Source organism: Pipistrellus hanaki (assembly GCF_964339955.1).
Source record: "Pipistrellus hanaki genome assembly, chromosome: 1".
Lineage (NCBI taxonomy): Eukaryota > Metazoa > Chordata > Mammalia > Chiroptera > Vespertilionidae > Pipistrellus > Pipistrellus hanaki.
Genome location: NC_140503.1, coordinates 120,753,930 through 120,779,546, shown reverse-complemented (window position 1 = coordinate 120,779,546; position 25,617 = coordinate 120,753,930). Strand labels below are relative to the sequence as shown.

At 37.2% G+C, this 25,617-nt stretch overlaps 1 protein-coding gene across 1 annotated transcript in view; it reads right to left on the bottom strand.

The window, feature by feature from the left end:
- Window positions 1-25,617, bottom strand: part of MALRD1 (MAM and LDL receptor class A domain containing 1) — a gene marked incomplete at its 5' end in the record, with an annotated part of 553,418 nt that overhangs the window by 364,889 nt on the left and 162,912 nt on the right. Inside the window, 3 exons of the mRNA XM_084867858.1 lie at window positions 6,427-6,589; window positions 8,821-8,997; window positions 17,731-17,818. Coding sequence (XP_084723984.1) covers window positions 6,427-6,589; window positions 8,821-8,997; window positions 17,731-17,818 — 428 coding nt within the window. The remainder of the gene's footprint in view (window positions 1-6,426; window positions 6,590-8,820; window positions 8,998-17,730; window positions 17,819-25,617) is intronic.

Genomic DNA, 25,617 nt, shown 5'->3' with positions numbered 1-25,617 from the left:
CTTTGAGGGCATTATTCTAAATGAAATAAGTCAAACATAGAAAGACAAATACCACATGATCTCACTTATGATTGGAATCTATAAAAACCAAACTATAGAGATAGATGGGAGAAAAACTGATGGTTGCCAGGGGCAGAAGGGACATAAAATGAAGGAAATAGTTATCGGATGAATAATTTCTATATGATATACAGCCTGTTGACTATAGTCAACAATATGGTATACCAGAAAGTTGCTAAGAGAGTATATCTTAAATGTTCTCAACACACACACACACACACACACACACACACACACAGGAACTATGTGAGGTGATGGAAATGTTAACAAACTTTTTGGAGAAATAGTTTTATAATATATACTTATGCCAAATTGTCGTGTCATATACCTTGAACTTACACATTATATTTCACTTATATCTCAGTTAATCTGGGGAAAATATCACTCTGGGAGAAATAATAATAAAAACTTATCAAGAATACAATTGGTAGAAGTAACTGTACAACCTAAGAATTCTGAGATGTAAAAATATAATAAAAAGTAAGATTAGGTTAATAAAAATGGGTAAAATCACTACAACACTCAATAATGGAAAAAACCTCCCTCAATGCTTTAAAAGATCTTATAAATCAAGAAGAAAAAACATCCACAAACACTAGAAACTGAAAACCAAGCAAAATAGCACAAATAAAAAATATACATATACACATCTACACATTCCCCCCCCCCCCCCACACACACACACATACAGAAATACTCCTGGAACAGACACAAAGGAAAAAAAATAGGTTACCCTCCTTAGTATTATTTACAAAAATGAAAAATATACTGTTAGCTGCTACTCTAACCTGTCAACTGAAAAATATGAAAAAAATAAATACTCAGTGTTTGGCAAGCATACAAAAAAATAGACACCATCATATGTGCTGTTTGCAAAATGGTACGTTTTTGGAGAGTAACTTAAGATTATAAATAACATATTTTAAAATGTAAATATTACTTAATATAAAAGTTCATCTCCATATGTGTTTTTTTTTTACTTTCATGATATAATCTATAATGTGTACAAAGTTGTATATTATTCAGTAAAGACTGATTACATTTCTGTATAACCAAAAAACAACTCATACATTAACTAGTGAGGAGATGAATTAGTGAATTATTGTGCATCCATTTAATGGAATACTATTAAAAAGTATAGGTAGAGTTGCTTATCGATTGTATATGAAATAAAAAGTGGATTAGAAACAATGTGGTTGAATTTGTTACCAGCTAGCTAGATAAAGGAAGGAAGCCAAGAAAGTCAGACATCATGAGCCTAAATGATGCAGGGGGTGGTGCTTGACCATAGAGGCCTGTCATTCTCACCTGGGAAAGGGATCATGGGTGAGGGGTAGACCCATCAGAAGTCTGAAAAAGGTTTGGAAGTTGATTGTCTGTTTTGGAAAAGCACCTGATTATAATCCCAGGTGAACAAAGAAGCTCACACTCTCTCTCTCTCTCTCTCTCTCTCTCTCTCTCTCTCTCTCTCTCTCTCTCTCTCTCCCTCCCTCCCTCCCTCTCTCCCTTCCTCTCTCTCTCTCTCTCTCCCTCCCTCCCTCCTTCCCTCCCTCTTTCTCTCTCTCTCTCTCTCTCTCTCTCTCTCTCTCTCTCTCTCTCTCTCTCTCTCTCCTGACCTACACTTGCCCTGTTGGTTCCTGTAACAGGTGACTTTATGGTCTAGTGGCCACTGAGGGCCCACAGCAGACTGTGTGGGCTCTAAAGTTTAATATGAAGAGAGACTCTGGACAATGCCGTTGTTTGGACCTTGCAGAAGACACTGTTGGTTTTTTCTATGGTGGGATGGAGGGAGATAGGACATTGGGAACTCAGGAAGAGAACTCTTTCATTTTGCATCACAAATAAACCTTACAACAGCACAATCTCCCCTGTGTGGGTCTCTTAAATGCTTTTTTCCCAGTCCTGTGGAAGAGCTTAATTACAATAACATTATGAACGTAATTGCATTAAAATATATATGCATAAATGTACAAGGTAAAAGGATTTTGCTTGATATTGTTTATTTTATCTACATATATAACATTTTTATGGTTAAAAAATAAATTTATTCTTTTGTGGTTCAAAAAAAAATAGGATTTTTGTAGAAACAAGAAAGTTAAGAAATTCTTAAGGAATCAGTATATGGTCTTTACCCATAGTATTATTTTAGTTTATTTGTATTATCAAAAAAAAAAAATCCAAAGACAAAATCTCTCCAGGTGTTATTAAAGACAAATAGACAACCAAGATAGACATGTAGAACAGATAAATTGTTATCTGACCCTGCACAGCAGACTTCTCTTTCATTGTGTAACATATTACTGAGCACCTCACTTCTATTCATTTACTTGCTGCTTCCATGTCTGATTAAGCTTTTTATCTCAAGATCAGATGTTCGGGAAATACATCCCTAACAAACAAATTGCATGCCTAGATGCAAAGCTACCTATGCATCTTCTAGGCCATAAAGATCTTTTATTTCAGTAATTGATGTATCTGCATAAATCACTATATCAGAAGATCATGTTGATGTTGCAAAGTATTTCATTTGTGAGCTAGTATGTTAGTATTTTCAAGTGCTTTTCATAATGTAGAACTTAAATCTAACTTATCTTTACTTAATTAAATAAATGTTTTTCTCTAGATGTTGTATAACAATTCTGTGCATACCAATATATTTACTTAATTTTAATGTGGTTACAGAAAAAGCATATTTAAGAACTTATATAATGAAAATAAATGTTTATTTTTAATGCAATTGTAACCATGATATGAATGTTATTTTATTACTCAGCTGATTTTTGGTAACATAATATGAAATCATACAGAATATTATATTCTTGAAACCTGATCCTGAATAGCAAACATTCCATCTAAGCACGTTATTTTAGGTATGGTTTACAAGTGCTATTTTCAGCAATGATTTCTCTTAACTTTCCTGTTTTCAAGCCACTATAGTTAATTTTTAAAATTACTTAGAGAGCAACCAAAGGATTTGTATGCATGCATGTTAGCTTTACCAATGGACACAGATACTGGGGTGGTGGGGGCTGGCCCAGGGTGGGAATGGCTGGGGGGGTTTCAAGTGGGGAAAAAGGAGACATATGTAAAACTTTAGACAATAAATAAAAAATAAAATTACTTATCAAGCTAAAATACACTGAAATAAAATAAAAATTAAAGAGGTTTAATTCACTAAATCAAAACAAATTATTAGTATATATGCAGATATAAAAAATAGATGCTTAACTCAAGGACAACCTATAATAAAAGCAAAGTTTCTTGTGCTTTAGCGGCACAATTCTGCATTATATGCAGTCCTGAGACAACACTGCTAAAATGCCCCTTCCCACAGGTATTAAAACAGTTAAGAGAAAAGTACAATGGTTAATTTAGATTTTGGCTGTTTGCAGTTTTATTTTTATTTCAATGGATTGTTTTAAAAGGCTGTTATTTAACCATTATTCAAGATTTATAAAACTGAATCTTTTGGAAATTATGCTAGAAGAGTGATAAGGCATCTAAATTGGCCTATAAAATATTACCTTCTTACCAGAGAAGGCTTTCAGAAAGCAATAATTCTGGTATTTAATGTCTAAGAGACTAAAGCATTGAAAATTGTTATTTTTGCAGAGCAGGACATATTAAAATATTTTCAGTTTTACTGAAATTTTCTGCCACATTTATATACATCACTTAGATACATTATTATATGCCTAGTTATAGCAAAGAGACAACTTGCATTATCTATGTGACTTCTAGTTCATGATGTCAAGCCTAGACAAATCTAATAAAAGGATAATATGCTAATTAGACCAGGAGACCTTCTGGATGTCCTTCTGGACAAAGCCATGGTGGCAGGGCTGAGACAGAAGTGGTTAGGGGTGATCAGGCCAGGAAGGGAGGGCAGTTGGGGTGATCAGACTGGTGGGAGGGGTAGTTGGACAAGCAGGCCAGCAGGGGGGCCAGTTGGGGGCAATCAGGCCAGCAGGGGGGGGAAGTTGGGGGAAAGCAGGCCTGAGGGGGAGGGCAGTTGAGGGCAATAAAACTGTCAGGGGAACAGCTGGGGGCAAGCAGGCCAGCAGGCAGGTGAGCAGTTAGAAGCCAGTGGTGCCAGATTGCCAGAGGGATGTCCAACATCCCACAAGGGGTCCAAGATTAGAGAGAGTGCAGGCCAGGCTGAGGGACACCTCTTGTCCCCATGCACAAATTTCATGCACTGGGACACTAGTGCATAATATAGAGAGAAATATAGGTGCATTTGCCACAGTGTATACCTGAAAGATAATGCTCAATGTTATGCATAAAGATAAAACTCTAAGAAAAATACTCCTACTTTACAAATAAGCAAAATATGAAAGAAAACTGTGTTATTCTAATCAGTATTTTTAATGAGTGGCTCATATTCAAATGGTTTAACAATCTATAATCAATCTCTAAATTCCAAAATATTTTAAAACTAGAGGCCCGAAGCATCAAATTCATGCTTGGGGGAGGGTTGGGGTGGGGAGTGTTTGTCCTTCAATCTAGGACCCCTTGTGGGATGCCCAACTGCCCACCAGGATCAGGCCTAAACAGGTAGTCAGATATCCCTCTCACAATCCATAACTGCTGGTTCCCAACTGCTCACCTGCCTGCCTTCCTGATTGCCCCTAACTGTTTCTGCCAGCCAGTCTGATCACCCCCTAACCACTCCCCTGCCAGCCTGATTGATGCCTAACTGCTCCCCTACCAGCCTGTTTGCCCCTAACTGCCTTTCTCTGCAGGCTTGATTGCCCCCCACTGCTCTCCCTTGCAGGCCTGGTCCCTCCCAACTCCCCTCCCCTGCAGGATCTTTGACCATATAGGACAGCCAGCTTGTGTGTTGGAGTGATGGTCAATCTGCATATTACTCTTTTATTAGATAGGACAGAGGCCTGGTGCATGGGTTGGGACCAGCTGGTTTGCTCTGAAGGGTGTCCCAGATGAGGGTGGGAATTCCCTTGGGGTGTAGGGTGGCCTGAGTGAGAGGTCTGTGGTGGTTTGCAGGCCAGCCACACCACCCAGTAACTCAAGCAGAGGCCCTGATATCTTGGATTATTTATCTTCTACAATTGAAACTTTGTAGCTGTGAGTGGAGCCAAGCCTCCTGCTTGCTCCGTGGTGGCAGCCATTTCTGTTGGGATTTATGTATCTTCTATAATTGAAACTTTGTAGCCTGAAGAGGAGGCCAAGGCAGGCCACGGCTTCAGAAGCTTAGCTTCCTCCATCTCCGGGAGCAAGCCTAGCCTCCTGCTTTTTTTTAGCTTCATGGTTGCCACCATTTCTGTTTGGATTTATTTATCTCTATCACTGAAACTTTGTAGCCTTGAGTGGAGGCCTAGGCCAGCAAGGGCAGGCAGAAAGCTTGGATTCTTCCATTGCCAGGGAAACTCAAGCCTCCCTCCTGCTCTCTGTGGCTGCAGTCATTTTGGTTGGGTTTATTTGCATACTTGCTCCTGATTGGTTGATGGGCGTGGCTTGTGGGTGTGTGGAGGTACGGCCAAATTGCAAATCACTCTTTTATTAGTTAGGATATCTTTTTTTCCAGATAAAAATGAGATTGGTACATTTTGTTTTGATCTAATGGAAAGAGAGGGGTCATTTTGATTAGAATTAAAGAAGAGAACACATAGGCCAAAGGTTTGAGAAAAAAAAGTTGGTTATTATACAAAGAATGAGGCAATATAGAGGGTGTCTTAAAATTATGTGTCTTTTAGAATTACTCAGAGCAAAAAGTTTTCTCCAAAACTGTTTCCCAATTATAATAGTTACTTTAGAGCACACAAATTATATTTTTATTTTTAAATGCAATTACAAAAAAGAATGTTTTTATTTCATGTTTGAACTGAACATTTTGTAAATTTAAAAAAATACATATATATATTTTTATTGGATTTCAGTAAGACAGGGAGAGGGAGAGAGAGATAGAAACATCAATGATGAGAGAGATGTATTGATGGCCTGCTTCCTGCATGCTCACCAGGGATGGAGCCTGCAACCATAGCATGTGTCCTGACTGAGCATCAATCTGCCCTCTCTCCTGATTTATAGGTCAATGTCAACCACTGAGCCATGCCTGCTGGCTACAATTTTTTAATTAATCATGAAAGTTAATGATCAATGATATACATATAAAGAAAAAATCTAAGAAAAAATACTTCTACTTTACAAATAAGCATTCACTACTTTCTCATTTTTTTTCAATTATATATGAAAGGATATACTTAAGCTCTCCCATTCTATAAATGAAACTTCCATCTTTTATAGCACTGACCTAGGGTGAAGTGATGGGGCAGAAATTTGGGGAACAGCTTTAATGATTAGTTCTTAAGACATATGTTTGAAATATAGTATGTTGTCACTTACTTTGTATGGTCCACCGAGGGCCTGTGGTTTTCTTCCCCATGATGAATACTGCTTCCATTACCAAGACCCCACCGGAATGTGTTTGAATCTTGAATTAAAATTTCAGGGATTGGCTGGTACCATTCACACAGGCTTCCTTTTTCAAAGCTGCAAACTTCCATTACTTGAATAAAGGGAACAAAGACAAGATCAGCTAATTAAAATAAATGTGTCAGTAAATGGTGGTTTCTATCTGCATTACCACTTTCTTACTTTGGGTTTTTTGTTTTTGTTTTTTTTTTCTCGTTATAATGTAGCTTTAACATAATTAAAATAAGTAGGCAAATAAGTTGTGTAATTTCTAGAAGAGTTTAAAATAAATATTTTTATTATATTCAAATTAGAGGCCCAATGCATGAAATTTGTGCACAGGTGGGGAAGGGAGGGTTGTCTCTCAGGCCAGACTGCACCCTTGGGGGATGTCCAATTGCTGGTTTAGGAATTGGGCCTTAACCAGCAATCAGACATCCTCCTTGCAATCCAGGACACTATATGCACCAGTGACCATACTTTTCAAACAGGTGAAAGGCATCTTGCTGTTGTATGGACAGCTACATTTTTTGGCCCTGGTTGTAAAAAGTAGTACATAACATGACCCTTCTGAGGCAGTAGTACCATTTTCCCATTTTGTGGGTGGAAAAACTGAAGCAGAGAGAAGTTAATTGACTTTGTCATATAGTTGTAAGTGTCAGAATTAGGGCTGACCACAAAATGTGAAAGCCAGAGTCTATGCATGTCATTGCTGCATCATCCTGTTTTTCAATATTAGAGTAGCCTTGCCAGGTTTTAATTTTTAAATCAAATATGTTCCTAATATATAGGGTAGGGTCCCTAGGCCTGGCTGGTGATCAGGGCCAACTGTGGGCAACTGGCGGGCAGGGTGATCTGGTGGCCTCTGCTGGCACCCAACTTGGCTGGCTGCCTGGTGCCATCCACTGGCTGGCCCCACCCCCCAATTGCTTCCACTGATTGCCTACCTCTCGGGGGGGCGAGGGGGGGTCAAGGGGGCAGATGCTCAAAGCATCTGCATTGAGCATCTGCCCCCTGGTGGTCAGTGCACGTCAGAGCCACCAGATGTTCTGCTGTTTGGTTGATTTGCATATTAGGGTTTTATAATATAGGATACCTATAGTAACTGAAATACTGGGAATAAAGAATCTGCTTTCATGAAGAAATGAGATTTTAATTAGCTCCTAAAGCAGCAACTTAAGCATTGCCAGTCTCTTCTAATGTAGCATATATGTTGCTTTCATGACCTCCAAGTTCTGATAAGCCTGTTCTTTTTCCACAGTAATATTAACAAAGCTAAACTTTAGCCCAGTCTCTGAACGGATTTTTTCAAATTTCAAGTTAAAACTCAAAACAATAAGATTTACAATAACTTTTACATTCAACCTCTTTGCTTAAATTTTTCAATATTCTTATAATGACTATATTTTAATATTACACAAAATTACAAGTCCATTTTTTATTTTTTATCAATAATAATAAAAGCATAATATGCTAGTTAGACCAGACAGCTGAACAACCGGATGTCATTCCAGAGGACCTTCCCAACAATGCCTCAGCAGCAGGGGCCAAGGTAGAGGCAGTTAGGCGCATTCAGGCTGGTAGGCAGAGAGGTTAGGAGTGATCAGGCAGGCAAGAGAGTGGTTAGGGACAATCGGGCAGGAAGGTGAGCAGTTAGGGGCATCAGGTAGTTAGGCACAGTGGTTAGGGGCGATCAGGCAGGCTGGCAGGCGAGTGGTTAAGAGCCAGTGGAATTGGGCCTAAACTGGCAGTCAAACATCCCCCACTGGGTCTTGCATTGTGAGAGGGTATAGGCCAGGCTGAGGGACACCGCCTGCATGAATTTCATGCACCAGGCCTCTAGGATTTAAATATGTTTCTATTGATTTTAACAGAGAGAGGCAGAAGGAAAGAAGAGGAATTGAGAGAGAGGAACATCAATAAGAGAAAACTATTGATAGATGCCATGACTGGGAATTGAACTGGTGAACTGGTGACATCTTGGTTCAATTTTTTTTTTTTAAATACATAGGTTGTATATGAAAACTCCCTCTCTTTCTCTCTTTCTCTCTTTTTCTCTCTCTCTCTCGTCATGTGTCTATCAATCTTGTATGTGTCCTGAACTAAAACATAAATTTAAAGACACTGCTTGTTAAGCATGATAGAAGAATATATCCTAATTCTTCTATTATAATTTTCTATACAAATAGCTTATATATAAAGAAATGGCTCAAGGCAGTTGAAAATTTCTAACTAGGACACTAGGCCATGCTACTTAAAGGTTATGCTAGAATTTCCTTATCTGTTTTATGACTACATTTAATTAAAAAATAATAATTTACTTACCACAAAATGATTCATCTGATTTGTCAGGGCAGTCATATCTAAAATCACATTTCTGGATTTCTTCAACACAGTGACCACTGGATCTGCAGACAAATTCACCGTCTGTACAGTTGTGTGGAGGTAATGTTACTGGAACTGAAATTTCTGGTGGAATTGGAAGGTCCACTGGCAAATTACCTGGATGAGAAAGAATATTCAGGTGTCATTTAGCAGATATTTCATTTCTTTACAGATGTTACACAATATGCTTTTCTAACTATGCTTCACATTCAAAATAAAAAAAATATATTTAATAGCATTTGTTAATCTCCTGAAGTTCCTTATGTAAGCATATAAAATGGGATTCTTGGTCTTAGCAATGGCAAATAAATCTGGATGTATTTGATTATAAAAGTAGGAGAAGATGCAGATGGAAATTAGTGAAAAACTATTCAGAGATCACTGAATAAATAGGAGGCCCAAGAACGGGACTTAGAACATTAGCAGGAACCAAGAGAGTCCAGATTCTAGATTAGGAACTAGAGTCTAGGTCTGATTAAACCTTCTAGTCCACCATGTAAATGAACTTTGTTCTTCCACTGCTATAATGAATCTAATATCTCCTCATCTTTGTTCCATTCATCCTCACATATTCAAGGTTCAATGTTGCAAAGAGACCCACACCAGAAATATTCATCTAGAAGTATTTAAACAATTAAAGAAATAATTTCAGAAATTACAAAATTTAAAAGAAACTTATAGAAGTTAATTTGTATAGTAAATGATTTAATAAACATTTGTTAATAATATTCTTATACCATGTATATAGAAGGTCTAATAGATTTAAAGTCAAATATACAATCACTGCAATAAAATCATTTATAGAAAAATGGATAAGAAAAATTTTTCATTACAGTCCTGTAGCATAAGTTTATGTATGATAAAGACTGTCACTCATTTAGCTCATTTGCAAATATACCGAAAATTTTTATAACATTACATCATTGTGTCATTAAGTGTGTTAATATTGTGAGGTACTTAGAATAGTAACTGTATACCGTAAGCAACATGTAGGTCCTTTTATTTTTTATTTTTATATTTATTGTTGGAAGTATTACAGATGTGCTCCTTTTTTTCGCATTGAGCACCTCCACTCTGTAACCTCCCCTCCCAGACCTTCACCACCTTATTGTCTGTGTCCATAAGCTATACATACGTGCCTATAAATTCCCTGGTTAATCTCTCTCCCTCCATCCCCCCATTGCCACATTCCCTCTGAGATTCCTCACTTTTTTCCATGCTTCCATGTCTCTGGATCTATTTTGTTTATCAGTTTATTTTGTTCACTAGATTCCACATGAGCAAAATCATGTTATACTTACTTTTCTTTGACTGGCTTATTTCACTTAGCATAATACTCTCCTTGTCCATCCATGCTGACTCAAAAAGTAAAAGATCTTCCTCTCTCTCTCTCTCTCTCTCTCTCTCTCTCTCTCTCTCTCTCTCTCTCTCTCTCTCTTTACTGCTGCATAGTATTCCATGGTGTAAATATATCATGAGTATTTTTATCCAGTCATCTGCTGATGGGTACTTAGGCTGTTTCCAAATCTTAGCTACTGTATATTGTGCTGCTATGAACATAGGAGTGCATACATTCTTTCTGATTGGTGTTTTGGGTTTCTTAGTATATATTCCTAAAAGTGGCATTACTGGGTCAAATGGGAGTTCCATTTTTAATATTTTGAGGAAACACCATACAGTTTCCATAATGGCTGCACCAGTTTGCATTCCCACCACCAGTGTACTAGGGTACCCTTTTCTCCACGTCTTTGTCAGCACTTTTAATTTGTGGGGAGCAGGCCTAAGTCACAGTCTGGCCTCCCTCTGTGGGAGGTGACCAGGCTGATCAGGGGAAGATGCCATCACCCCACTGCTGCAGCCACTGCCAACCATTGCAGCCACCAAGGTGTGTTCATCAGCATGGACGACAATCCCTTCACCACGGAAAAAATGACAATTTTATTTAGGCGTTTTCAAGATGTGTCTTTCATAGGGTATGACATTTCTTTCTCCCTCCCTCCCTCCCTCCCTTCTTTCCTCCCTCCCTTCCATCTTTCCTTCCTTCCTTTCTTCCTTCCTTCCTTTCTTATTCTTTTTTTCTTTCTCCTCACCTGAGGATATGTTTCCATTGAATTTTAGAGAGCTTGGAAGAGAAAGGAAAAGACGGAGAGTAACATAAATGTGAGAGGGAAAGTTAGATTGCTTTCCTTCTGCATGAGCCCTGACCTGAGTCCCGGCCAGGGAGGAGCCTGCAACCTAGGTACATGCCCTTGATCAGAATCAAACCCAGACTCTGCGGTCAGCAAGCCGAGGCTCTATCCACTAAGCCAAACTGGTGAAGTGAAGGAAATAATATTCCTCCAAGAGTGTGGTGGAAAAACACTAGATCACCTTCTTGGATTCATATTACCCAAGTTACCAAGAACACTGCAAGTGGCTCTGAAAAAAGATGTTTTCTCTGCAGCTCATGTGCAGAGGCCCCCCTACGCTGTGTCTGCTGGGGTGGGGGCATTCTCTGAGCCACATGGTGGCTGCCCAGAGCACACTCCCAGCCCTGTGTTGTGTCTGCTGGGCTGGGGGAGTTCTGCCTGCCCAGTGCCCTCCCTTCCTCTGTGGCCAGGGCACGGAATGCTATGGATGCTGCCATCTTTGTGACAGAGTGACAGCTAATTTGCATATTACCCTTTTATTAGATTATCGTTAATTATTTGCCTAGAATTGCAAAGAAAGACTAAAGTTAGTAGCAATGATAGAGTTAACTCTCCAAACAAAAAACACTAAATGCTTTGTAGATGAAACAAAATCGCAAAGGCAAAATGCAAATGACTAAGTCTGCACTCACTAAGAAGTGGAGATTAATCTGGTTGATATGATCTACCTCTACATCCCTAAGCTACAGGCAAATCTAACCACCTGCATACCTGTCATTTGAGATCAATGACTCAGACTCATTAGAGTCAATTTTCTAACTCCTTGCACTGTGACTTTCTTGTAATAAATATGATATACTTCATGCTACATTAATAAAATATCTCTGATAGAACAGATACTCTAACTTGTTTTATTTTAGACTTCCTCATCACAGTCATTCCCACAAAGGTAATTAAGCAATATAATTTATATTTGAAAATCCCTAGTTCTTGATAAATTATTACCAGCTTTACATATGCCATAATTATGTGAATGACTTGAATGACTTGACTGATATGTATAACAGATTGGGGGGGGGGGAGTTGGGGGCGAACAGGCCAGCAAGGAAGGAGCAGCTGGGGGAGAGAAGGATGGGGGGTAGTTGGGAGCAAGCAGAGTGGTTAGGGGCAATTAGGCAGGCAGGCATGTGAGCAGATAGGAGCCAGCAGTCCCAGATTGCAAGAGGATGTCCAACTGCCAGTCGGATATCCCCCAAGGGTTCCCAAATTGGAGAGAGTGCAGGCCAGGCTGAGAGACACCCACTCTCCCCCTCTCCATCCATGAATTTCAATTGTACTGGGCCACTAGTTTAGAAATATAATTGGTGAGAAACTAACATTAATGTAGAGGGATGTCAAAATTCCAATCAACTCAGTTTAAGAACAAAAAGCCATTCGGCAGATAGGGGAGGGCATACAAAATATTGTTGTTAAGCCTCTTATAAGTATTTTCTATACTTTCTCAATTTTAAGGCATCATCAAGTGGAAGACATGCCAATGACTTATTAGCAATTTTCCTGAGGAAAATAAAACACCAGATATCTTGAATAGTGAAATTCTTTCTATTAATTAATACTTCTAGTAACTAAATTCAAATATACATATTGAATTCTGAAATTTTAAATTAAATGAAAAATGGGTAGGTAATTGCTTAATTGCATTTTCTCTTTGTAGCAGTATGTTGTGATGCCATATAGTCATAGCTTTATTTTTCCAAATAACCCAGCTACCTCACCAATAATCCTTGATGTCTGGAAGTAAACTATTATATGTGTTCTGCTAAAGAAAATATACTTTTTTGCTTTTCTTGTATCAGAAAAAAAATAATGTGAAACAGATACTTCCTTTGGGTTACTGATTTTTAAATTTGAATGTCTGGCAACAATTTTTGCTTAATAATGTACTCTGAAGGTCAGATTCAAGGTGAGGGAAAAGCTATTGAATTTTGCCATTATTCCCCATCATTACCCACTCTGGGACTGGCCAACATCATCATATCTTGATGCAAAGAACAACAGGGTTATATTATATGGTTAATTTTGCCTACTTTCCCTAGAAATGTAATTAATCTTGCCTCAATATATTTTCTCTAGTATCCTCCTGAACCAGTTTTTGAATAAGAATCTTATCATCAATGTACTGAAACAAAGGAAGTATGAACCATAGTTGGGAATGGATTTCAAAATTAAGTTAGAAACAACCAGAAGTTAGAAAATAAGAAAGATTTGACATCAAAGAGCAAATGATGCTCAAGGATGAAGTAAAAAGAAACTAAATTTATGACATAAACACTATTGGGGAAATTAATAAAAGTTAGCAGTGAAAAAGCTTACTATTAGAATCAACAATTTTGAATCAGGGTCATGGCAGAGGTAATGGAAAAAACAGAACAGATGTGAGAAATATTTTGGAGTTGGAGTCAGCTAGGTTTGCAAGTGAGCCAGTTTTAGAAAAAAGTCAAAAGCCCTAACCAGTTTGGCTCAGTGGATGGAGAATCGGTCCTGCCAGACTGAAGGGTCCCAAGTTCAATTCCGGTCATGAGCATGTACGGTACCTTGGTTGCGGGCACATCCCCACTAAGAGGTGTACAGGAGGCAGCTGATCAATGTTTCTCTCTCATCGATGTTTCTAACTCTTTATCCCTCTCCCTTCCTCTCTCTAAAAAATCAATAAAATACATATTTTTTTAAAAATCAATAAAATATATTTTAAAAATAAAAAAGAAGAAAGTCAAAGGATACAGTGGAATTCCAGTCCCTGGTTGCTAGAGAATACTGATATTGTTAAAAAAAAAAAAAAAAAAAAAAAAGAGGATGGCATGAAAAGAAAGAGGTTGATTTTTAGGAAATAAGTAAAAATAAGATAATCTTTTTAATTGCTTTTAGTATAAAATAAAGGTTATAGGTAATGTACCAATCCATTCTTTAAAGAGTAGGTCAATATTTTATGTTTGTGTATATGTTTTTCAGTTTTTCTTTGTTTCATTAACCAAGGAGAAAAATGCTGTAGATAATCAGTTTATACTTAAAGCAAATCAAAGTCTGTAGATACTAGTAAACCTATATGTACTGATCCCACCTCAGCAAAAATGATATCACAAATAAAACAGTTCATCAAGAATGATATTTTTTTTATTAAGAGCCTAATTTTTATGGCAAGATTGCATCAAATTCCTTTATAAAACTATGGTTATAACAGGCTTTGTGCCTTCAACCCAAAGTTGCTTTTGTTATAGAGCCAACATTAAAACCGCATGGTTCAGACAGATTTTAGAATTCCATATCTTTCTTCTGAAAATTGAAGCAGAATATCAGGACTAATAGTCTGTAACTGATATTTTACATCTCTGCCTTTGTTCCTGGCAGCCCTTCTCGCTCCACCTTGGAGCCATCAGCCACAGAATGCATTTAAGGGCAGTGGGAACTACCACAGTGTCAGTGTGACTGGTGCTTGTTCTCTTTCTTTGTTGTTCCCTGCTGCCTGGGCCACAGGGTTTCTCCCTAATCTCAGAGTGGGAGGAGATTTGGGAAACCTCTGGCCATGGACATCAAACAAGCTAAGGCGAAAATCTCCTTCCTGCCCTCAATTGTAAATTCCCCTCGAGGTCACCTGTGTTCCTTAAGTTTAACTTTACACATCTGTAAAATTAAATTTTGTTCTTTTCTTTTTTAGGTTAGTAGTTGTAGACCATTATAATAACAGTGGCTAACATTAAGGTCCAAAGAAACAGATATCATATTCTGTCATTTTATCATAGCAGGTAATCTCCTTCTCAGTTTGTTCCATAAAATTGAGATAACAAATGCATCTGCCCTATTCAACATTCAAAATCCATTCATCAACAATGGACCAGACACTATTCTTGACTCTTAAAACGTTATGGAATTATGTGAGATGATACATAGGCAGGTTGCATCATTGTGCCCATTTTATATTCTCCATTCTTGCCAAGTTCCTGTCAATGGAGACTACTTCCCTGTCACATTTTTAGGCTCAACTGCATGACCTGCTCTGACCAATGGACACAACCAGACACGATGCATACCTTGTCCCAGTAGAAGCTATAAGGGTGCTCTCTCTTCCCACCCTCTTCCTTGACAACAGAATGGGTCTCATAGGGACTTGGTCCTTGAGCCTTGGACCCAGATAAAAGGGACACACAGAACAGAGCAACAGAGCACACATGGTTTTAATGTTGTTCTATACTAACACTTAAAAACAAGAAATAAATGCTTGAGATTGTAAGTCACTGAGATTTGGCTGTCAAGGAAAACTGACTGACATGGTTAATAAAAAATTTTCTCCTTGGTTAATAAAATGTAGAAGTACTTAGCATTTTAGTAATAATAATAATAGTAAACTAAAATATATAATAATAGTATACAAACACTTAAAATGATATAGACATCTTCCTATCCACCCATCTAACCAACAAATATTTATTGAGAACTACATGTATATATGCCAGATACTATTTAGGCAGCTGGAGATAAAGTAGTGAACAGGCAAAATTTATGGTCTCATGCAGCCCACAGTATTGTGGGGGAAAGAATAAATTGAACTTTAAGAGGAAGAGGTGTCATAAAAAAATAACAGGGAAAGGAGGTAGAAAATATCAGATATGGAAGAGATCTCTGTGTGCGTCTGTGATTGTGTAGTGTTCAGCGACAGCTTTACTAAGGGAGAGACCTTTGAGCAGAGATTAAAAAGAAGAAAGGAGTCCAGTGGATATCTGGGGCAAGAGGGAAAAGCAGGTGTGAAGGGTTGGGGCAGTCAAGGATTAGTTAGTTAAGAGGCCTGCCAGTCATTTATTCCTTGGAAGCTAGGAAGAGGCTTGGCTTTTTTTTCTTTTTTTTTTTTCTTCCCTCTTTCTCTAAATGAGAAAGGATGGTCCTAGGAAAACATGACATTATCTAAGCTTTAAAAAGTCATTCTGGATGCTGTTTTGAGGATAGTTTATATGGCTTAAGGGTAAAAGCAGGCAGATCACTTAAAAAGCAGTTATAATAATCCAAAGACAATGGTAGCCTGAATCAAGGGGAGAACAGTGAGAGCCATGAGAAGTAGTGAACTCTGTATATATCTGAAGCTAGTGGCTGACCAGATTTGTTAATGAGGAATACGTAACTAGAAATAAACGCATTTATTGAGCTAGGGAGGCATGCAGGAAGGTCAAAACTGAGGGGCAAGTGGTAATCAAGAATTTACTTTTAGACCTGAAGAGTTAGGGTAAACTTGTTCAATGCTGATTTTCTTCTTGATGGCCTTCCAGAGAGGGATTGACTTTCTGCCCAGTCTGTGGGAACCCCTGCACAGAGTGGTTATGGTAATTAACCCTGCCAGAGTGGTGAGGTGAAGGATCAAAGCTGTGTCCCCTTGTTACAAGGAAAATGATTAGAGCCCAGCCCTCTGATTATGTCTGGGGAGGGCTGGCACTCTCCTGCCCGATAACGCTGTGGTGGCAGAGCAGGGCTGCTGCTGCGCTTCAGCACATGGCAATGCTTTCTACATGGGTTTTTGAATTGCTTTTGAAATGCCCAGCCTCTAATCATAAAAAAATAAAAATAAACTATGCTCTCTCTTGTCACAGATTTTAAGAGCCTCCAGCCTCTCTGTCAGAATCATCCTCCAAGAGCTTGATATAGATTCCGACTGGATCAGTAAGCACAGACTAGAATGAATTTCCATTGGAGTAGTCTGCTTGTTTTAGGTGTTTCCCTAGGTATCTTTGAGATTCCTGTAAGAAATCTAAGTTGATGCCAAAACAGGTTTGGCTCAGTGGATAGAGCATCAGCCTGTGGACTGAAAGGTCCCGGGTTCGATTCAGGTCAAGGGCATATACTTGGTTGTGGGCACATCCCCAGTAGAGGGTGTGCAGGAGGCAGCTGATCGATGATTCTCTCTCATCGATGTTTCTAACTCTCTGTCCCTCTCTCTTCCTCTCTGTAAAAAATCAATAAAATATATTAAAAAAATAAAAGCTAGCAGGCATCATAGGTGCTTCTGCTCTTAAAAAAAAAAAGAAATCTAAGTTGAAATGTTGAGTAGGTGGTTAGTATATAAGTCTACAGTTAAAGGAAAATGTTGAGAATAGAGATATACAGGGTGGGGCAAAAATAGGTTTAGAGTTGTGAATATATGAAACATAGTTTATTCTTATATTCTTATTTATTAATTATTGTACTATTTCCCAGACAAACAACTACTAATATATTGGAAACATGTATGATTTCATTAATGGAAAATCTATAACATGGAGATAAAATTATTGAAATCAATCCTTAGAAAAATATAAGGTGTAGCTTGAAAATAAAACATCTCTAAAGGTAACTGAGAGGTTAATAAAGCCTCCAAAACATTATAATTGCAAGGCAAATAAATTGGCAAATAAACCCTCAAATATAATGAAATTACAGAGTAACTTCAGACATGATTTTCTAGTATTTTTCATGTGATAAGACACAAACACAACTGATCCAACCCTTTTTTACCATTTTCACAAAGATTTTAAGGGTTATTATTAGCAAAAATTTACAATAATCTCTTCCAGGGTTAATATATTTGAGAATACACAATTGAGGGCACTTTGGAATATTTGTTGAAATGAAATGCTGATTTCCTTGGTGGGTTTTTCAGTAATCAGGTTTGAAAATAGTCATATATTGAAATATTCTTTCTTACCAGGATAGAGGGTACAGTCCATAAAAGACAAATCATCAATTGCAATGTCTCCAGTGAAGCCATCTCCCACTGAAGCCTCCACCAAAATCTAAGAAAAAAAGAATAAATTTATTGTCATTCTAAAGGGAACTAACTTATGAAATCCCACAGCTGAAAAAGAATTCAGAATTTACCGAAAGAAAACTCTCTACTGAACCATTAAAAAAATATTTTACAGTATTCTTCATAAGTAAGTAGGCATCTGACCTCTACCTGATAATCCTAATCAGGAGAAGCTCCTCACTGCCCTGAGCCTGTGGAAGCCAAGAAGCCCATAGCAGATTGATGTCTACTTCCCTGTAACTTTCTACCACTATTTCTAGACTTGCCCTGTTTTCCTTTGATCCTTTAAGTATTTGAAGGCAAATTATTGTCCCCTTTTCCCAACTTTGCCCTAAAAGTTCAGATGTTTCCAAGGTTAGACTTCTTCATCCTTTGAGAAATCAAATTTGCTGCCAGAGGTACTTGCTAGATTGTACATATTGAAGAGTTTTAAAATTTTTCTCACAACGACCTTATTCTGTAACACTTTATGAAACTGGTTAATCGTTATTAGATCTCCTTCTGAACCACATTAATCACAGTGAACTCAGATGACACCTGTGCTTTCACAGGAGCTGCAATTCCACCAGAACTCTAGTAAAATATGAAATACTGACAAGCCACTACAGTGTGTGGCAGATTGTGATTAGGGCTGAGTTTTACTATAATAGAATTAATCATGATGAATTATTTTAATACTTATGCAAATATGTTGAATACTTACTAGGAATCCTGCTATAATTTAGTAACGAACTTTAAGCAAACTCAAACTTTAAAAACATGTTCTCTTTTTCCACTATTAGATGAACTTATGTTTCTATTTCATTTTTCCTCACTAATGATATATGTGGAAGTAGAAATATTATTTAATTTATTAAATTATTTCCTCCATCAAAAGTTATATCATATATTGTTTATTAATGTATTAAAGTTTTAAAAGGTCAAATTAATGACTTCTAACCTCTTGACATTTTCTTCCAACTTCCCAGTCTTATTTGAGCACTACCAGACTTCCTCCCTGATTTTCTTGCTAAAGGACTTAATATGGGAAAGGTTGATGCATCTACAAATGGGTAAATATAGTCCATCTAATACTGCCAGAGGAATATTTTAACAGTGGTATGCAGGAAGTGTCCCACTTCTTTACAAAGGATCACACCAAATATAAAATGCACTCTTCTTTTTACCACCAGCAGGATTCAAAGAAAAATCATAGGCAGAGAAAAATACTTTATACAAAATCATACAACTATTCTAATAAATAAAAAGAACTGGGCAGTACATACTATTAAATATATTTTGTTTTGTAGAAAATAAGACTGTAGTTGGGTCTTATTTTCAACAAGAGGAAAAGGTTATAAGAAAAGACTAATTATTAATACATTTCTTCGATCATTCTGTATCTGTCTCACTGCAGTACCATATAGAATATGCTAACTACAAGAAGGCTCACAGGTGGAACAAAAAATAAAAACTAAAGTATATAAAAATAAACACTATTGACTGGGCTATTCTGCTCATAATTATCTTAGTTAATTCATGAGAAGAGATTAAAAAAAATAAATAAACATCATGCCGAAACCGGTTTGGCTCAGTGGATAGAGCGTCGGCCTGCGGACTGAAAGATTCGATTCTGGTCAAGGGCATGTACCTTGGGTGAGGGCACATCCCCAGTAGGGGGTGTGCAAGAGGCAGCTGATTGATGACTCTCTCTCATCAATGTTTCTAACTCTTTATCTCTCTCTCTTCCTCTCTGTAAAAAAATCAATAAAATATATTAAAAAAAATAGACATCAGAATTCCAAAATTGACTTTTTAATTAAATTTTACTGGGGTGATATTGGTTAATAAAATTATATAGATTTCAAGTGTATAATTCCATGACACATCACCTGTATATTGCAGTGTGTGTTTACCACCCAAAGTCATATCTTCTTCCATTACCGTATATTTGACCCCCTTTACCCTTTACAACTACCACCCCATACCCCTTCCCTCTGGTAACCACCATACTGTCATCTGTGTCTATGAGTTTTTGTTTGTTTTTCTTTTTTGTAAAATTTTTTCCAAAGTCTATTAAAAGCATACTTGTGCATATAAATATCTGTAAGATTATTTTAGAATATATACACATATTTGGTTCCATTCAAATGTGTTAGATCAACTGTTCCAAAGTATTTATTTCGTTAAAATATTGGTCATTTGTAAAAATTCCAAAATTTCTCATTTGTGGCCACACCTGGTAAACAGCATTTCTGAGTGGATGCTGTCCACATGGGCTTATCTGCAATTTATTTTATATTTATGGCAAACATCGCTTCTGTGAGCACCCAGTGCCAATGGGAAGACCCTGAAATGGTCCAAGGCCCATTGATTCCAGTCAAGGGCACATCCCCAGGAGGGGGTGTGCAGGAGGCAGCTGATCAATGTTTCTCTCTCATCAATGTTTCTAACTCTTTATCTCTCTCCCTTACTCTCTGTAAAAAATCAATAAAATATATTTTAAATATATATTTTTAACAAAACACATGATCATGTCAATAGAAACAAAAAAAAAAAACCAACACATTCAACAAAATTCAGCAATCTTTTTTGATAAAAACTCTCAGTAAAGTGGAAATAGAGGGATCATAACTCAACTAATAAAGGCATATATGACAAAAATATAGGCATTATAATACTCAGTAGGCAAAAACTAAAAGAATTTCCCTTAAGAACAGGAACAAGACAAAGATGTCCACTTTCAGAACTTTTGTTCAACGTAGTACTGGAAATCCTAGCACAGCAATCAGAGAAGAGCTAAAAGGCATCCAAATGGGAAAGGAGGAAGTAAAACTGTCATTATTCACAGATAACATGATATTGTACATTAAAAAAATCCCTAAAGACTCCACCAGAAAATTACTAGACTTACTACATGAATTTGGCAAGGTAGCAGGATACAAATTCAACATCCAGAAATCAATGGCATTTTTATACACCAATAATAAACTCTCAGAAAGAAAAACTGAAAAAGCAATCCCATTTACCATTGCAACAACAACAAAAATTAAGATAATTAGGAATAAGTGTAACTGAGGAGGAAAAATACCTGCACTTAGAAAATTTTAGGACATTGAAAAAAGAAATAGGGGAAGATACAAATAAATGGAAGTGAATGCCACGTTCATGGATTGGAATAATTAACATCATTAACATGTTATTGGATATATTACTCAAAGCAATCAATAGACTCAATGCAATCCCTAATAAAATACCAATGGTATATTTCACAGAGCTAGAACAAATACTCCACAAATCGATATTGAACCATAAAAGACCCCAAATAGCTGCAGCAATCTTGAGAAAGAAGAACAAAGTAGGAGGGTTCACAATACCTGAGATCAGACTATACTACAAAGCTATTATAACCCAAACATGTTTGGTAATAGCACAAGAACAATAGATAAGAACAGAGAACCCAGAAATTAACCCACACCATTAATATTTGACAAAAGAGGCAAGGAAATACAATGAAGTAAAGACAGTATTTTCAACAAATGATGATGAGAAAACTGGACAGAGACATGCAAAACAACAAAACTAGACCACCAACTTATACCATACACAAGAATAAACTAAAGATTGAAAAAAGACTTAAATATAAGGCATGAAACCATAAAAATCTTAGATGAGAACATAAGCAGTAAAATATCAGACATCTCACATAGCAATATATTTACAGATACATTTCCTAGGGCAAAGGAAACTATGAAGAAAAGAAACAAATGGGACTACATCAAAATAAAAAGTTTCTTTACAGCAAAAGAAACCATCAAAATGAAAACGGAACCCACTGTTTGGGAGAACATATTTGCCAATGATACATTTGATAAAGTATTACTATCCAAAATAGATAAAGTACCCATACAACTCAACAAAATGAAAACAAACAACTCAATTAAAAAATGGGCAGAAGGTCTGAATAAATATTTCTCCAAAGAGAACATAGAAATGACCAATAAACATGAAAAAATGCTCCAAGTCACTAATCATAAGAGAAATGTAAATTAAAATCACAATGAGATATCACACCTATCAGAATGGCTATCATCAAACAATCAACAAATGACAAGTGCCGATTAGGATGTGTAGAAAAGATAATAATAGTTCACTGTTGGTGGGAATGCAGATTGGTGCAGCCACTATGAAAAATAGTATAGTGTTTCCTAAAAAAATTAAAAATGGAACTACCATTCGACCAAATGATCCCACTTCTGGGAATATATCCTAAAAAAACGAAAACATCAATTAGAAAAAAAAATATATGCACCCCTATGCTCATAGCAGCATTATTTACAATATCTAAGATTTGGAAATAGCTCAAGACACCATTAGCAAATTAAATGGATAAAAAAAGCTGTGGGACATTTACACTATGGAACACTACACAGCTGAAAAAAGAGGGTTATTTTACCCTTTGGGACAGCATGGATGGACCTGGAAAATATTATGCCTAGTGAAATAAGCCAATCTGAGAAAGACAAATATCATATGATTTCATTTATTTGTAGAAACTAATGAACTAAATGAATTGACCAACAAAATAAGACCCAAAGAAAAAAGATAAACCAAAGAACGTATATACTTACAAGAGGCCCACATTCTTGCACAGGTGGGGTCTAGCTGGCCTTGCCCCCAATTGGCAATCAGGTTGCAGGGGGGCTGATCTGGGGCAGGACCAGCCTGGGGGGTGGGGGAGGAGGCCCATAGAAGGTTGACCAGTTGGCCCCACCCCTGCAGTGCATGTCATTGCAATCAGTTGTTTCAGTTGTTAAGGTCCCTTAGGGTTTATATATATATATATATATATATATATATATATATATATATATATATGCATAGTCCATCTATTGTCCTTGTGTCAAATGTTTCCAGGGTAATCAAGGAGAAAAAATGTGTCCCTGTCCTCGAATATCTTATCTTCTAGGCCAGAAAAACACCTAAGTGGTAACACCCTAAATCTCAGGAGTTTAGTTTATCCCAAACAGTACTTTCAAGTCAAACAGGTTACCAATATTTTAGAAGTGGATGTTTCATAAGACAACTGTTGTAATTGCAACTATCCCTGTGACTATCTGTTATACACAACTCTAAAGCTGTCAGTTACCATTTAGTATTTTATACCTGACCTACTCCCAATTAATGTCTTTTTTTCTGGTTTCCATAGGCATTTTGGTTTGCAATTCCTTGTGCATATTCCCCATAAATTGTAAAGGGTATGAGATTTTACCCTACTCACAAGCTAACAAGTTAGCCTGCCACTGATTTATAGACATATACTGGAAGAAGATACCAGATTTTTATATAGAGAACAACAGAAAGCATCAACCCCAAAAATGCCTTCCATTGGATCCCAGATTTCCACAGGAAAACACAATGAAGGCCAGATGTTTTCCTGCACATGCAGTGGGTTGCACCAGAGAACAGGAAACTCTGACATCTGCTTATCTTCTTGGAGAGAAAGAAAATGGGGGGGGGGGGGGGGGGAGGAACAGAGAGAGAGAAGGTGCTTACTTTGGAACATAAGTACATATTTCATTTCTAAGAGGGTGAACTGTACAGAACACAAGAAATCCATAAAGAACCATCTCCTGAAACTAATCTTATATAATAAAAGCCTAATATGCAAATTAGTAAAATGGCAGAACAATGGGTCGCTCTGATGCACACTGATCATCAGGAGGCAGACGCTCAACACAGGAGCTGCCCCCAGCCTGCAGGCCCCAGAGTAGCCAAGGTGGGTGTCAGCAGGGGCCCCTTGATCACCCTGCCAGTCACCCCACAGATCGGGCCTGATGGCTAGCAAGTCCTAGTAACCTTACCAGTAGACAAATTTCGTGCCCTGAGCCTCCAGTACAAAATAACATTAAATGTAAAAAAAGTAAAAAAATTTAAAAAGTATATAAATAATTTTTTTTCTCCCAACTGTGCAGATGAATGGTGCTACATGGCTGATATATTTAAATTTGTAGAAGAACAATACATCTTAATATATATGTAAATTAAAATGTTCACATCAATTCAACCTTCTTTTCTCTTTCATGCCTCATTTTATAACACTCTGAACTGAATGAGTCTGACTTTTTAGTCTTTCAGAGAGGGCCACCCACCTGTGCCTGGCCAATCTCCTTTCCACTCACAATTTTCCCCCAATCAGGGTTTTTGCTGTATTGAGGGTAGAGATATTTTTTTAAAATCAAGGAATGGGAAATTTTGGTGGAGGAAATAAGGTCATTCAAAATTTTGTTGATGTTTCTTTATCTAAATATAATTCTTTCTGTTATTCTTTCTTGAATGAAAGAGACAGAAACCTAAAAAAAAATCATCCCATGTATTCAGGTCATATGAGGTTTATTTGCTTTCTGTGGTCTTTAAAGGGATGGGAAAGCATAAAGTAACATTTTGTGTTACTTTAAATAAACCAGAAAGGCCAAAATCTGGATGGCACTTCTTCCTCCTCCAATATATATAATGTCTCTCTGGACTTTGCCTAAAGGGTTTGAAAGAAATAAGTATTGATCAATTTATAGCTAATCTGCTACTTGAAATTCTGCAAACTCACATGCTATTTTAAACCATCTTCTGGGGACTTATCTACCATGTAAACCACTTCACATCTCATCTATTATTTGAATGAGGACAAATTGCTCTCCAGTGCTAAAAATATATATGGGATGTATTTGATTGGAAATTATAAAGAAGCATTTAATTAAAAATATCCTGATCAATATAACAGAGAGAAAAGTAAAGCAGATAGAGAATTGCCCAGCTGCATGGCTCAATGGTTGACCGACGACCTATGAATCAGGAGGTCAGGGATGGAAAACATGCCCAGGTTGCAGCTTGATCCCCAGTGTGGGTAGTGCACAAGGCAGCTTATCAGTTATTCTCTCTCATTATTGATGTTTCTATCTCCTTCTCCTTTTCCCTTCTTCTCTGAAATCAATAAAAGTATTTTTTTAAAGAAGATAAAGAACTATTGATTAGAAAGTTCATAAAATATTGCATTTATTATTTTAAATGATTATTAAGGTATACGGTAATAAGATTTTAATAGAATGCAATATAATACTGCCCAAGTGATTGGTTCACACATGTCAAAATAAGTTCTCATTTAAGAGCATAGTTCTAAAATTCTTATTTTTTAAAAATCAATACACTCATTTTTATCCTCCACACTACTAAAAATAATATTTAAAGAAAAATGAGTAGCACTATAGTTTGTCAATTTATATGCAAGTACTGGAGTCTCAGGGCATGACATTTGTGGCCTGGTGGGGGTGGGGCGTCTCTCAGATTGGCCTGTGCTCTCTTCCAGTTTGGGAGCACTTGGGGGAATCTCTAACATGGCTCAGGCCTGCTGTGGGCTTAAGCCGTCAGTCGGACATCCTTAGCACTGCCATGGAGGCAGGAGAGGCTCCCGCCACCACCGCTGTGCTCACCAGCCATGACCCTGGCTTCTGCCTGAGTGGCGCTCTCCCTGTGGGAGTGCACTGACCACCAGAGGCAGCTCCCACATTGAGCATCTGTCCCCTGGTGGTCAGTGTGCATCATAGCAACCAATTGTTCTGCTGTTTGGTCGATTTTCATGTTAGCCTTTTATTATATGGGATTTTACAAAAATAATTACAAACTCCTCACACTTTCTCTAGTTCAATATTGTGTAATACCCACCCAGTGAATACTATGAATTAAAAAATCCATTTCAAGTCTCAGTTTAGATGTTACTACCTCAGAGAAGCTTTTCTCTTGATCACTCAAGTT